Source organism: Electrophorus electricus, chromosome 19 (assembly GCF_013358815.1).
Source record: "Electrophorus electricus isolate fEleEle1 chromosome 19, fEleEle1.pri, whole genome shotgun sequence".
Lineage (NCBI taxonomy): Eukaryota > Metazoa > Chordata > Actinopteri > Gymnotiformes > Gymnotidae > Electrophorus > Electrophorus electricus.
Genome location: NC_049553.1, coordinates 4655556 through 4670826, shown reverse-complemented (window position 1 = coordinate 4670826; position 15271 = coordinate 4655556). Strand labels below are relative to the sequence as shown.

The 15271-nt window shown below is 45.4% G+C and overlaps 1 protein-coding gene across 1 annotated transcript in view; it reads right to left on the bottom strand.

Moving 5' to 3' along the window:
* Positions 1–15271, bottom strand: part of LOC113577336 (ADAMTS-like protein 1) — a 69613-nt gene that overhangs the window by 495 nt on the left and 53847 nt on the right. Inside the window, exons 3-12 of the mRNA XM_027009924.2 lie at positions 14176–14303; positions 9389–9434; positions 9018–9254; positions 8376–8502; positions 7373–7447; positions 5919–6076; positions 3248–3359; positions 2938–3076; positions 2738–2788; positions 2108–2312 (exon numbers count right to left, since the gene is read on the bottom strand). Of these exons, the coding sequence (XP_026865725.2) occupies positions 2108–2312; positions 2738–2788; positions 2938–3076; positions 3248–3359; positions 5919–6076; positions 7373–7447; positions 8376–8502; positions 9018–9254; positions 9389–9434; positions 14176–14303 (1278 nt within the window). The remainder of the gene's footprint in view (positions 1–2107; positions 2313–2737; positions 2789–2937; positions 3077–3247; positions 3360–5918; positions 6077–7372; positions 7448–8375; positions 8503–9017; positions 9255–9388; positions 9435–14175; positions 14304–15271) is intronic.

The window sequence follows — 15271 nt, the reverse complement described above, 5'->3', positions numbered from 1 at the left end:
TAAAACCGGCTTGCTTCTCGCTCTGTTGAAGTAGCAGGAGACAACGACGACTTAGATGATGATATCACCTTTCTATCCATACCCTGCGTACTGTCCTGTAGCTGAATGGATTTAATGTTTTCTGTTTCTAGTTCTGACTGATTTAGTTTTAAGCTATTGTTTGCAGCGAGTGGAGATGCAACTTTTGGAATTTTTGCGAAAGCCATGGTCTAAAAAACCAACTTGTTATTAAAGCCAGAGTTTAGGTCATGAGTGACGGCATCTCTTCTTTTGTTAAAGTGTGCACGCACATCATCTAAACTGCATGTGTTGGATGAGTAGAATCCAGCTCTGGTCCTGGAGGTCCAAGTCCAGCGCTATTTAGACGTAGCTGATTCTAGATACCAGGCCGTCGTTTTTTTAGTTAACGAGTCCCCAACTGTTACGTGCTACGGCCCTACGGACACATACCTGTGCACCTGTGCTGTCTTATATAAACTCCATATTACATCACATATGGTACGAAGAGGAGAGTGATATAACCACAGATCACATGCATACCGATATGCGCAATGTCATCAGAACGGCCCGATCCTTTACCGATGACGCCTGTCTGGAAGCATTTGCTCTGAGCCGCCGTGTCAAAGGAGAAGGAAGAAGACCAAAAAAACAAAACAAAACAAAAACCTGGCTCCCTATAAAGGGCTTTCAGAGTCTCCTCGGCCAATACAAGCATTTAACAGACGGTTAGAGGGAGGAATGCTCTAGGTAAACAAAGTCCCAGGTTTCCACATTTTCCAGGAGGCCGCAAAATCTGGTTCATTGCCTCTCGCTTGCTCTTTTCAAATAGAAAATGAAATTCCAACTTGAATTAAAAGTACAAGAGACAGGTCTGGAACTGGGGGAGTGCAAAATAAGAATGACGGGCAGGACCAACCGGTGAACACTTTGACGGTACTTTGCTAAACATCTTCTTTTGGATGGAGATATCGGATCGGATAAAATCTAAACACAGTGGCTCCTTTTTTGACGTTTGTTTCCACTTTGGAATCACAGAGGACTGGAAAAGGTCTTTATTTGTTTATGTTTAAAAGTTTAAGTAAAGTTTGACATGTTTTTGAAGTTACGGTGCTGTCAAAGAGAAGAACTCTACCCTGCTACTGGTAATAACTGAGGACAATGAAGTTTGGATTCTGTTTATTTTAGTAGACTCCAGCAATGCCACTTGAGGAGAGGTGCGTGGTTTGAGAAGCCACGCAGTCCCGACGCTGGGAAGATTAATCCACACGCTTCTTTCGCTTCCTTGGACTAATTAAAACGTTGTTACTGGCAAAATGCTGCATGCAGGCTGAGATAACGGATATCAACAACCTACACACTGACGTGTGACTGCGGGTTAAGTGCTAACCCTTTGGCCCAAGAGCTTTCTGGTATAAAGGTCTGAGCTGCAGACACTCTGGGATGTTTCTCTGAAACTAGGAGGCCCAGAGCCATTACGGGTGTTTAACAGGGAACAGAACAGGGCCCGAGGGCAAGCAATTAAGTTCTTGGTATACACAGGCTTTACATTAGGATGACTAGTTCTGTTGAAGACAAAATGTTGGAGCTTGGGGTTATTCCAGTATTATAAAACAACTCCTTGGAGATGTAAACTTCTCGCATTACAAAGAAAAGACAACAAAAGACACGGTGCCCAAGGGTTGGAGACCTTAGCAGTTACATAATACATTTTTGGCTCATAAATCTGAAACATCGCAAATGGTTCAGGTGTAATTGTGCTAATTGCTTTAAATGGGAGTTCACCACAAGTTCATCCATAAGCCTTATAGGCAGCCTAACTCGCAATTTATTTTCTTTTAAGTAACATTCCAACGAAAACACTATTTTTGAATAGTACGCCTCCTGAAACTGAGAAAAAGCTGTATATTTCATAAGTACTAAAGGACATACAAAGACCTTGTAAACATGAACAAAAATAAGTGTTGCACACAATAACAAACGTACTTTGGAAACATCACAAGCAGTTTGGCTTTTACAGTACAAGCAATTTTAGAGAAAACACACACACAGGCACCCAACACACCCCACCCCCACCATATATGCAGAGATAAAAGTAAATCACTATTACCGGTGACCACTCCTGTGCGAGCCATGTAGGGCAGTCAAACGTGTTGCATGGCTGTAGGATGGCAGTCTTGGGTGCATACAGACATTTCCACTCATCTGTGGGAGTGACGTTGCCCTGCATGTCTTCTTCCACACACGAGACCGAGCGGCTCTGGACCCCCCCACCGCAAGACGTGGAGCAGGCCGTCCACGGACTGCTATCCCATCTGTGCAGAGTGAGGGAAACTCGAAAAAGTGTTTCGGGTTCGCAAATGGCACGGCGTTGGCAGCTGGTTATTAGAATCGCAGTTGCGTGTTGGCCTTTAAATTAAAGATGCCGTTAAAACTTAAGCATGCACAGGAAAAGGCTCAACCCCCTCCCTTTCACGCCCACCCCCAGGGTAGTTTGCTCCTCTTGCCCTGCCGTGGCGAGGTCCTGCTCGCCTGCCGTAGCGTCCGCGTCGAGTGCTGGGTGTGGCGTGAAAGCCGCTCGCTGTCTCGGGCTGGCTGCCCGCCCATGCTGTGCTTCACTGCAGTAGAATCTGAAACCTTTGGCTGCCCGCTATTCCGGAGGGGAGCTCGAAACTCACTCGGCGGGCCAAGGGGGGAAAAACGTGTGCCGTGAGGTCCGGATGGAGGCCGGGCTACGTACCGAGGCAGTGGGTGGTAGAGGTCGTAGGGCATTATTTGCTTGTAGCCGTCACTGGGAAAGGGACACGTCAAGAGTCATGTATGAAGGTTTTCACGTGAGCTACGGGAGCGGATGTTTAATCAAGCTCTACAATTAGCTACTCGAGCCTTATTACGGCTTTCTGTGAACAGGAGAACAGGAGAGGAGTTTTAACTGCCTACCTCGCGGGGCAAGGGTCCATATTGCACTCCTGCAGTTTGGGCTTGGGTTTGACGTTCTCAGGGTAATAATGGCAGTACTGGTCCACCACCACGCGACTGCTGCGCTGGTCGAAGCACTCCGCTGAGGTCAGCTGATATCCTGGATCCAACAGAGCGGGAGGATGTGATGAACACCCACGTGAAGTGGGTGGACAAAGCATCATCACCATCAACAACAACAACAACAACAACATCATCATCATCAAATAAATAAATCAACTAAATAAATCCTCATTTGGAGCAGGAATAAATGTCTTTTTTTTTTTTTTACCTCCACCACAGGTTACAGAACAGGGAAAGAAGTCCGTCTCTCTCCAGCGATGAACAATGAGCTGGTAGAAGATAAACTGCACCACGCTGTCCATGGTGCCGGCATATTTCACCTGATGTATGGGGCAGAACAGAGACCTCCTTACAATAGTAGACATGTTCACAGGAGAAGCGCAACCCTTGTGTGATGCCTTACATCATGGTGGTGAGAGGCGGTACCTGGCACCACGGGCAGTTCTTTGGAGAACTGCGACAACACCTCTACTGGATAAAACTTGTTTTAAATAGTCAATCAACCTCTTACAGTCCCAGAAAGCTGTTAATGACAGACAGCAGTCAATGGCGAGGAGTGTGAGGTCACTCAACTGTGAGGTCCCAAAAGCTGGTGTGAACTATGGTTCCACGTTGCGAACAGAGGGCAGTGATGAAAACCCTTTCATAGAATGGCAACTTCATCAGTGTTCTACCATTTTTACTACGCTGGGAGCGTCTGTGTGACAGAGCTCTGACCTTGGCTTTTGAATAGTTGGTTGTCTCATGCATCTATGTTCGATGTCAGTGAAACAAAACTCAGCTGGAAATGATAAGTAGGGGGTTATGGTATGAGAAATCTCTGTAAATAAGATGTACGTCGCAACAGCCAAACATTTTGGAAGAATATATATCTTCAAAATACGCAGATCCTATTGAGTGATTCAGAAATATTCAGTTAAACCTGCAAACTAAAAAAAAAAACCATACATGCACAACATATGCTTTTTGAATGTGGTTTTTTAAAAAGGCCTTTAAAAGTTAGTGACGAACCACTTTATGATGAGACATTGCAAAAATAGCATTACTCTGAGACCAGTTCTCATCAATCAAAAAGGGCAAGATTATCAGGCTATGAGTGGATTCTGTGAGGGGGGATTATGCATGTGCTGGCGCTCTGACAGGCTAATGCCTCATGATGACAGGCACACGGCCAGCATGACCACAGCTCCACGCATGATGTAGAGCATTTGAGTATCCTCCTGCCTTACGTCAGGACGCTTACGATGCCCCTGCTCTGTTAAAATGATACCTGGTATTGGTTAAATTCTAACTGAGTAGACACACCATCAAGGCGTGAAACATTTGAGCTGCGTTGTCCTCCGGGAAAAACACGCAATGCCTCCATCCTTAGAAGCCGTCTATTGGAAATGCGTGCTTTGCGGAGCTCCGCTCTGATGCCTGAGCTTCTCCTTTCTGACTCCCTGTTGGTCTCGGATGGGTTGTGTGACAACCTGTTTAAGGGTTTTTGGACACAAATCATTCACTGGGCGCGAAGAATGAAACTCAATCTGTCGGAGGGATTTCAAAGGTCGTTTCGATACGAAGCCAGAGTGGAACGGGGGCCAGGGCTGATGGTGCAACCTGCAGCACAGATGCGTCTGGCGCAGACGCGTAGGTCACGGGAGTATGTTTGCACTAAAAACGGCCAATTATACGATTAAACCTATTAGTTAAACAGCTGAAAAATGGGCTTAATGTGAAACAGGACATTCTCAGATCAGTTCACATCAAATGCGTCTCAATTTAAGCCTATGGCTCAGAGAAAAGGAACAATTCACACATTTATTTGCAATGGAGCAACTGTCAGGCTTGTTTTAACGAGCTTTTTGCACTCTGTAAAGCTGCTCCGAAAACTGTGATATGAACTGGCTGTCTTCCTTGCAACACACTAGACAATTAGGCATTTCCCACTTTCTCGGGTTTCTGTTTCCAACATTCCTATTTGTTTGCATGTGCTTTAAGAGGACGGAGATTGTTTTTACTGGCATTTTCCATCTGTGGGCTGCTTCTCTTTGAATGGCTATTTTCATTAAGAGCAGGAGAGCCAGCCCATTCATCTAGGAAGCTACTCAATGAATTCGGTAAAAGTAGAGGCATTATAACTGGCCTGCAGCTCTTAGCCAAGGATCTAATGAAGTTTTGGAAAGCGGTTAGAGGTGGGATGCTGTGCATGGCAGTTCACCTTCATCAAGACAAACCTGCCAGGGGACTCCAGAGTGCTGTGTGAAGGCCATAATTACCCATGATGCTGGGTCTCTCCCCCTTTCCGGGGACCTAGAACATGCCTTATCCTGGCATCGAGCACGATGGAGAGTGTGCGTGTGTGTGTGTGTGTGTGTGTGTGTGTGTGTGTGTGTTTGTGTGCGTGTGTGTACAGTACGAGAGTGAACTAATTGCTTGTCTGAGAAAGCAGTGTTTCTTGGACTGCACTTCGAGTATGCGCCACTGTATGTGCGCATGCTGCCTGAACACACCTGCTCTATAGTGAAGAACAGAGAGGCAGCTTTAATCTACCCAGTACAGTCTTGCAAAGTGTGTGTTTTAAATGCCCTGTGCAAATTATTCCTATATTGAGGGAATAGTCTATGAGCTGCTGATACTGATACAATAATCGACCAAACTTTAATTGATGCAAATAAAAAAAGTTTGTATTTTCTCCACATTGTGCACATAAAAATTTGATCAGTCAGTGGAAAACTGGAGAAATACTAAACTCAGTGTAAGAGGATCCTGAATTAGACCAACCTGCAAATGACTTTCAGTTAAATGATCCCCTTATGAATTAAACAATATTTTCTCTGCTACAGATTTCAAATGTTACCCTCATTGAGTGTTTGATGGGTTTTCTGTTGTCTTACTTTAATGGTAAAGTCTGCTCCTAGCGGTCCAGTAATTCTAAGGACCTCCTTGTCTGAGAGCTTCTGGAAGTCAATGGTCGTATTCTCCAAAATATATTGCTTGGTCCCATCCAAAGAATGTTCCCCCCTGACCCCCTGTAAGGACTTACTTTCCAGATCTACAAAAAAACATAAAAACAAAAACAATACATCAACTTATGCTGACAGTGTGTTTGACTTCTGACATTTTGAGTATACAGTATACTAGAAATGTCAACTAAATGCCAAAAAAGTGTAAATGTAAAAGTAAACATAAATGATGAGTGAATGAGTCTATTATGCTCATTTCTGTTTACAAAGAAAAATTAACAGCAAGAGATTCTTAGTGTGTATATCACATTCAGCTGTGTAACAGTAACGAGTAATAGACGCCGCCGCCGAACAGCACACGCACTCAGTTTTCCGATCTCACACAAACCTCTTGCATTTGTTACTTGGCACACTGAGATGAAAAAGACAAAGGACAATGATTTTTGCACTGCATTTAGTTGTGCTTGGCTCCGCTGAAGAGGTGGGGCGTCCCATGCAATGGCAGATCTCTTGATGTTTATGTTCCTTGCTCTTTCCATAACCTGACCTGGAGTCTCGTCTTAATCCAGCACGGACATTTACGCGACAACGGCAGCAGAGCGTGGGCGCGTCCAAGAGCTTCAGTCATTGCCAGCAGCCAGCTGGTTACAATTTCATCGCCCTCGGTGAGAAAATTGCCCAAAAAAGACGTGTCCGTGAGAATTACAGCGCATCTTCGCGGGTCTCTCGGCTGGCTGTGATGAGAATCAGAAAAAGAAGGAAAAAAAAAAAAAAGACCCAAACACGGAAAAACTAAAGGAGAGCGGAACATGTGCCTTCGATTTTACCCTGCATCACACGAACGGTTGCCAGTGTCTTGACATCACTGAAACTGTCCCTGGAGTCTCAGGATAAGAATGCACACGGCAATTTTAGAGAGGAAAATATGTCTCCCCCCATTTGGGTCTCCACATTCAGGAGTAGAATACTTGGACTGTTGGTTCACAACAGAACCAACTTATCATTAATGGTTACTATGGTTTCTACTGGGGGGGGGGGAATTTCCCACACAGGAGGGTATCAGTGAGAGTGCAGGAGGTATCAGTGAGATGGGAGCAAACTTTTCAGAGTAGTTATATATAGTAACATAATATACGAGAGCTAACTCTGCCTGATTGGTTATATGGTAATATAATATAGTACACACGGTGTCTGAGAGGCATCAGTGACCTTTGATTGTAATTTGTTGAGAACATTTCTCTGTTCTAACCTGACAAAGGCCCTGTTATCCAATCTGTTGCTCTACATTCAGACACACGATAAAGCTATAACAAACTGAGCTGGGGTGAATCCTATCGTTATCTTCTCATTTTTGCATGGAAACCCCTTGACCTACCAAGACTTACACAAGTGATCCGGGCCTTTCAGAACCAGGCGCACATGTCGGCTCCCGTAGGGGATCACGATCACCGTGTCTTCGGCTGGAGTGAGAAAAAGAGGCGAGAAGCAGGAGGAGCTGATTGAAGATGAGGAGAGAAGACTTTTACTGGAGTCATATGCGATCGTTAAACGTTATCTAGGCTGTGTAGGAACAAGGGAGTCAAACCAAGGACAACAGAACGCAAATGCTGCACGGTACGCGATGAGAGGAATACGGCTTCCTCGGGACAGCTTGCTGATGAATAGGACCAGCTTGGCTTAGAGGCATGTCCTGAACACGCTCCCTTGCACGTTCTGGTCTAAGTCATTCAACCCTCGTTAAAAAAACCCCCAACAAAACACTAACGACAGACCGGGCTGGCTGCAGCTTTGGCTGGGTCCGACCCATTTGCTGCTCCCTGCCCACAGTAACGCAGTATAAATGGTGATATCGAAGGTCGAAATTAAAGGGACCGGAAACTGACCCACAACACTTAACCAAAGTGGGCATTAATTATTATATAACAGGCCCTTTTTTTGCCAAAACTCTACTGGGCTTAAAACTCATTTCCTTTGATTAAGCGGTATGAGGCAGTGGCTCATGTGCAGCACAACTACATGAAAGCCTAAACGAGCCACAGGTGGCTGGTGTGGTAACTGAGCGAAGCCAGACATTTTCAAACAGTTTGGGAAACCAAAGCTGTTATTTAAGTGGGCGTGACAAGGCCATTGAAACATGTTAGTTGAAAGATGTAACAATTTAAACTGTGGCAGTTTCAAACTTCTCTGATGTTCAGAGAGGCATAATATTTGATCATTTTTCTGGAGCATCTGTGGCAGAAGAACATTTTCTGACAGTCTCTTTTTGTAATTTTCTGTTGTATAAGGTAACAATTTTTGCCAATTTTTTACTTAAAGCTTCTGAGGGGGATAATTTGCACGATATCACTGGATTACAGTAATGTGGGAAAAACCCCTCTTCTGCCTTACTCTTCCCAGTGGCATGCTGGGATTTGTAGTGGCCTCTGACGAGTCTGCAAGAAGAGCCGTCTCCGTTGCAAACGCCGCAGTTATCCTCCTTAGCGGTGCTGCCTAACTCGTGATCGCAGCCAACGATCTGCCAAAAAGAAAAAGAGAGAATTCTCTTGACTGGTATTTTTAACAAGAGCTCTGGTACTCTTCCTGCTGCTCGGTTAAGGACCTAATTGAGATGGCGCTATTTCATAACTCGGCATGCTTCCGATTACAAGAGCATAATCTAAAAGAAAATAAATGGCATGAGTCATTTTCTGGAACCTACGTTACTGAAAGCCCAGTGGGTCATTGTAAACTTCTCACTACTTCATGCAGCTTGACCCAAGAGGCACGGCAAGGCCATTCAGTCAGCAGTGATATTATTCTTGATCGAAACATTCGACGTCCCGAGACTGTGAATATGCAGTCAAGCATAACCGAAGGCCTCGCCTAACATAAAAACGAACACTAAACTCTCTGTGTTTTAGTCATAACGTCAAAAGCATGGAACCTGCTGCCAAACAGTTCCGGTACTGCACGCCATAAGCGTAAAGGACTAAAGAACCACCCCCTTTCCCCCCATCCCCAGCTGGAGTCATTTCAAGATTTTCGGTATACCTGGCAAGCCCCGCTGATGCACATGTCCAAGGACTCCGTGTAGCAGCGGGTGCCGTCGAGCACCTTGGGCGCCAGTTCCACCACCAGGTCCGCGCCTTTGGCCCGGCACTTGAGTGCGCACGGGTTCTCCGGGTCGTTGTCCACCGGGAGCCACTCGTGGTAGCGCCCCTGGTGGCGCACGTCGGCGTGGGCTGAGCACTGCTGGGCGCGGAAGTCTCCGGAGTCCGGCGGACAGTCCTGGGTTAGGGGTTCGTGGCGCGGGAGGAAACGGAGAGATGGCACATTCCCAAGTGTGAGTCGACAGCTGGCTGCGATGTGCGGTTTTGTGGCATAAACAGACACGCATGCGTGCTCAGTGAATGCAGACCTACCACGTTACTGCATGTGCGATATTTGATGTTCTGCCCTTCACAGGTCCTGTACGGGAGAGAAGATCGGCAAATTCAGCTGGATATTCATTTGTCAAACGACTGGAAGAGGGGAAAATCACTTGGAAAAGATGATATAAACATGCCAGTCAGTTGCTAATGGTATTAGCTACTCCTAAACATAGCGACTCCTGGGTGTATATCGTCTCTGTCTTCGTCAGGTACGCTACAGGCATTAAGTCCTTGGCGGGAGTCTCCACTTCAACATGACCCATTGGGAGAAACATGCGGGACTCTTTTTGGCCTCCTTTGTTCTCAAGCTGTGGCCACCCTGATGCTCTGAAACTTGACGGAGACAAGCGGGTAGATTAGGGGCGCACGCCAGCCAGAAGAGTGGAATTCCAGTGTTCTGGAATCTTAGCTAAGCCTGTATGTGGAGCTGTGATTAGATGGATCAAGGTCTTTATGAAGGGATTTCAGAGGAGACTACGGAAAGGAGGCCGCTGCGTGAGCCGAGCAGCTTGGCAAAAGCGTCAGTGCTGGTGTCTGGGTCACGGGCCCTGCCTGACTTCGATGGCGGTTGAGAGGCAGACAGTTGGGACGTTCACTGCTGCGTAAAGACGCGCGGCCGACATCTTTTGGGCATGCCTTGCGGAAAAATTAGAGGAGATGCTTGCCGTGGCCTGACGGAGGCTATTGGAAGGCGAGCCGTGAATTGTCGTTAAGCGACACGAGTCAGAGCAGAGTTTGCTTTGACTCGTGGAACTGCAGGCGGATGCGGAACTCCTGAACAGTGACCAAGGCGCACACACGGTCACCACAGCCGTTTCTTTGGATGACTTCGTCAAAATGGCTCCTGTGAACAGGAGCGCTGGCAAGTATTTTATTCTTCCCCTGACCAAAGGGAAACACACTGACAATATTGCATTACAGTTTTCAAAGAAAGTTATGCTGAGCTAAGTTCTGTTACGACCATAAAGGAATCCCATGTGGGGGAAACACACACACACACACACACACACACACACACACACACCCTCAAATTGGTTCATCACATACATTGAATTACTCATGATATAACACTCATATTCTCGTCATTGGTACAAATGAGTTCAAACATAATTGTGGAAGTTCCATAAACATAGTCATAATATTGACGTATCTGAAAAGTACGTGGCGGGAAATGTGGCAATTTGTCATGCACTGAACATGCTCGATGTGTGAGGTTCAGCTCAGGGAGAGGCAGAGGTAGCTAGAAACAGAACCTCTACCCAGTGGAGGGTCAGCTGACCGCCAGCAGAGAAATCTTTTGGCCCATCTGAACCAAAAACTGGCAGACGAGCAGAAGCTCAGGAAATAACAACAACAACAACAAACAACAGCAATAACCAGGAGGAAGGGAGGACAGAGACGTGGGAGATCATTCACTGCAGGAGCCTTTGTGCTGCTCATATGGAGCTCTTCATCTCCAAGCCTGCAGATGTCTGATTATGGCACACGCAGCCTGACCTCCTAACACTTACTCAACACAGAAAGGACTCCTCTTCTTCCAAACTTAGGGCGGCACAGGCACGCTGGGTTACTACCGCTGGGTCTGACACATAGCCTTTTCAGGGCCGTGCCCCTGGCGCCTACCTTGTAATTCTATCATTACCTTTCGTCCGTGAAAGACATGCAGGCCACGTGAGTACATACTGAGGGGTTCTGCACCAGCGTTCCCCAACACGTTTAGTGTGGGGTTGCTATTGGTGCATATAAAAAATACAGGAAGGGTGGTGTGACATCACACAATACTTTGGCGAGCCCTGTAGATGAGCCGGCCATTATATGATCTGGATCAAAGAAACTCTGTGAACACTCAAACCTCGGCCTCGGCTACCGTTCAAGCAAATATTCGCTACAAATATTAGGACGTTGCCTAGGACGTGTCTTACGGCACTTACTGCAAATGTTGCACTTGGTCCCTTTAGTCAATTCCCAGGTTCACTGATTTCAAACGGAAGAAATTTATTTTCAGTGGAATATTTGAACTCACTGTAAAGGCTCCAATTGTCAAAAAAGTGAGTTGTGAGTCTCACAAGCATTTCAGGCAAAAATACACTTGCCCACAAGTAACCAGAATGCAGAGCTAATGTTTTTTTGTTTTTTTTTTTTTTTTTATAATACAACACTGATCTGTCAGATCTCATTTCTCTGTGATTTGGCCATCTTGTACATCTAACTGGTTTCTCAGCGAGCAAATGTTTTTGCCTCTTTTTGATGGTTCCATCCTCTTTAAAATGGAAAAAAGCAACATTTGCCAGATAAAAACTTTATCCAAGAAAAAACAAATCCATAATACCACAGAAGCATAATAATATCTGAACGTAAATAAATGTTTTACTAATTTGCTGTGCAAGCATTAGCAAAAAAAAAAAAGTTGTTTTTTTGAAAAAGGGGAAAAACATAATTGAATGTGAAAGGAACTGCTTTCTGTTTGTTTTGCTGTTACTACTGATGGCAACACAGTCCTCAGTAGACCTTTTGTTATTTTCTCATTAGAGTTTGTAATTTAATACGGTGTTTATATAATTAGGAGTCCCCATGTCTGCACAGTAAACTGGTGATTCAGCAGGAGAGGAAAGAAGAGTTGCATATGAGCAGTTGCATAGTGTATAATAACAGTGGACAACTGATGCATGTGCAAGTGCTTGTGTGTATATTTAGAGGGACTCAGAAGGTGCAGTTAATTATGGCAATATGTGTTGGGGATTTGACAGAGTTTGAGGCCCACATGGATATGTGTACAGTTAACTGGCATATGACCCTGTCATTGTTTGCATCTATCTATCTATCTATCTATCTATCTATCTATCTATCTATCTATCTATCTATCTATCTATCTATCTATCTATCTATCTATCTATCTATCTATCTATCTATCTATCTATCTATCTATCTATCTATCTATCTATCTATCATTTTTTTAATATATAAATATACGTGTGTGTGTGTGTGTGTGTGTGTGAGCATGAGTGTTGGTCCAACACACTGCCCTCCTCCTGGGGGTGAGGAGGTGTAGCAGAAATATTTACAGTACAGTAGCACACAAGGGCCTTGTGTGGGTGTCTTAATAGGACTTTGATCTGGGACCAAGACCGTGCTAACTGATCTCCATTCCCACACGGCGAGTCCTTGCTCTACCCGCATTCCATGCTCAGATACGCCCCCTCCCCCAAGGCCCGTCAGTTCCCACAAACAGGCACTCTGCGCTCAGAAACCCCACCGCAGGCCCTGGTATGGGGCCCGAACCTCAACCAGCTCTTAACGTGAAATCACGGGGGTCAGTTTTACTGCTGGTTCAACTTGAGGTTTGCTCAGCCGAGCAGCTCTCAGGCGGCGATGTCTTAAAGAAAAGCGCTCTGTGTAACCAGACCGCAAGGCAGAAAACACTCCTTCCTTCTGGAGTGGTGGGCATGTGCGTTTGGTTCCGGGGAGGGGGTATGCTGGGTCAAGCAGAACCTTTTCAGCTTGCAAAGCCATATGAAGAACGTAGAGCCCAACAACATTATGACAACCGCTGTACTGGTCATACAGTGAAAACAGAAATATTCAAAGTTTAGCTCTTCAATAACGTAACATTGCGTTTGTCCTCAATAAGGCTAGCAATAACACACACATCCCTCCATGTATCCTCCTTAAGTATTCGCAGTAGGGCTGCAAGATCTGCAAAATGACAAGGTAACACAGACTCGACCCCTTGCGCAAAGTTACATTTCAGCTGCCGTATGTCTACGCATACCACGAAGCATGAAATCAATGAGTTCATTGCACAGACATTCCCCAGCCAGTAAATGTGACAGTCCTATAGAAAGCAGCCTGACAGCAACTTCCCTATAACTGGCCTCTTGATTGGGCGCGCGGCCCCGCCCCTGCCCCGGCATGAATTTCTTGAATCACTACTGTACGAAGAGGGCTGTGAATTGCTGGACATGTTTTATACGTTGTCGATAATCAAGTCTCCAAGTTTTACCAGCCATGTCATCTGGTGAAATCCAGATGGCGGCTGGAGCCCATTTGCTGGGGAAACTCAAGCAACAGAGGGCCTTTCTTGACCCACAAAGAGTGTTTAACAGTCACATAAAATGTATTTTGAGCTCTTCTATTACAGCCCTTGGGAAAAGCGCTCATGCCGAGATTTACTCTTGCCATTAGGGGTGCAGCCGCGTCCGTTTGGCCGACACCGAACTGCACATTGAGAGGGACGCACCTCCATCACGGAGGATCTTAATGGGAACCAGTTGGACATTCTTAGGACTGAAGGATTACACCTGACTCATTTAAGTGCCTTCTACAAATTGTCAGTGGACATTTTCATTGCAGTGTAATTTGCTTCAGTGGCTTGGTAAAGTTGAGTCTGAATTAATGTTCCAAGTTGTGATTTTTGCTCAGTAAAATGTATTCTTTTTCCATGAATTCGTTGGGTTGGATTTCTGTGTTTTTATTATATAAACAATATAAGAACAAGTATGAACAGGTGGGATGAATGTGTGCATGTACTCAGTTGGTAGCACAAATGATATACATTTATTTATTTCTCTTTCTCATGCATGTAGAGACTAACTATTGTAGTGAAACTTCTTACTTTGACCTCATGTCGCCACCATTATGCAACAAAGCAAAATGTAGATATATTGGTTGACAGTTTTACCATGACTAGACAGAGGTGGTTAAAAAAAAACAAAAAAACACAACAGGCAGAGTATAAAAGAGGATGTTAGATGCCTAACGACACGATGGGATTTTCTTACTTGGAACTGAGGCAGCGCCTGAGAGAATAGGAGGCTCCTCCCCCGCAGGTGCGGGAACATTCGCTCCACGTTCCCCAAGCGTCCCACAGTGTGTCTTTGTCTTCTTCGGAGCGTGCTGTCCGTGAGCTCTACAGAACGGGGCGCGAGGGCGCGTGTGTGTGTGAGAGAGAGAGAGAGAGAGAGAGAGAGAGATTCAGGCATAAAACAGAAAAAGAGAGACTACGCAAAAGGTCACACAACACAGTACTTCACGCTTAATGTGTATGTAGAACGTGTAATGCCTCAATCACCACAGAACGCAGATTCAAATATCTTCTCGCGTCTTTCACCTCGTTTCTGTCTTTGTTGCTTACACGCCAACACCCCTCTGTCCCAGTTATTCTTATTTTTCTGATATTGTCCTTTGGAAGCTGCATGAAGCCACAATCCCGTCTTCCTGTCTAGCTCAGTCACAGTCTGAAATTCACCTTGTCGGCACATCCAGTGCACTCCTGACTGGCCTCGGAAATTCAAGGTGAAGACAGCCGAGATACCAGAAGGGCCAAGGCAATCCACAATGGCTTCCTTCACAGCGCAGCCCATCTCTGCCAGATCAAAAGTGACACTGAAACGAGCATGAGCATCTACGACACCGATCTGAAGTCAAGCGCTTAAATTCACTCCAATTTTGCTGCTCTGATATGGCAGGCTTAATCTTACCTGATTACAGGCTCTCAGCAAGCCAGTCTTCTGAAACAGAGTACCTCATTTCTCACTATTGGTCCATTGTGGCTTTGAGCAGTACTCATACCATACATTTCATTCAACTTCATCTGAAAAGCCTGTGCTTTCTGGAGGCAGTACACACAGATATGATTACAGTAAAGACAGATGCATTTGACTGATAACGGTCCGTGACAGCAAAATTCGAACCAGAATATACTTTGATTGCTCCAACCAGAATATGGGTGATATTTGCCAGTTTAAAATAAATCAAATTAGATACCTACCACCAGGCCATAATCGGTCGAAACAGCAACAGAAATTGTTAGCATGATTGTAGTGCAAACTCTAGCCACTAGGGCTGGTATTAACATTGCTCTCTCGTAAGGCTGTG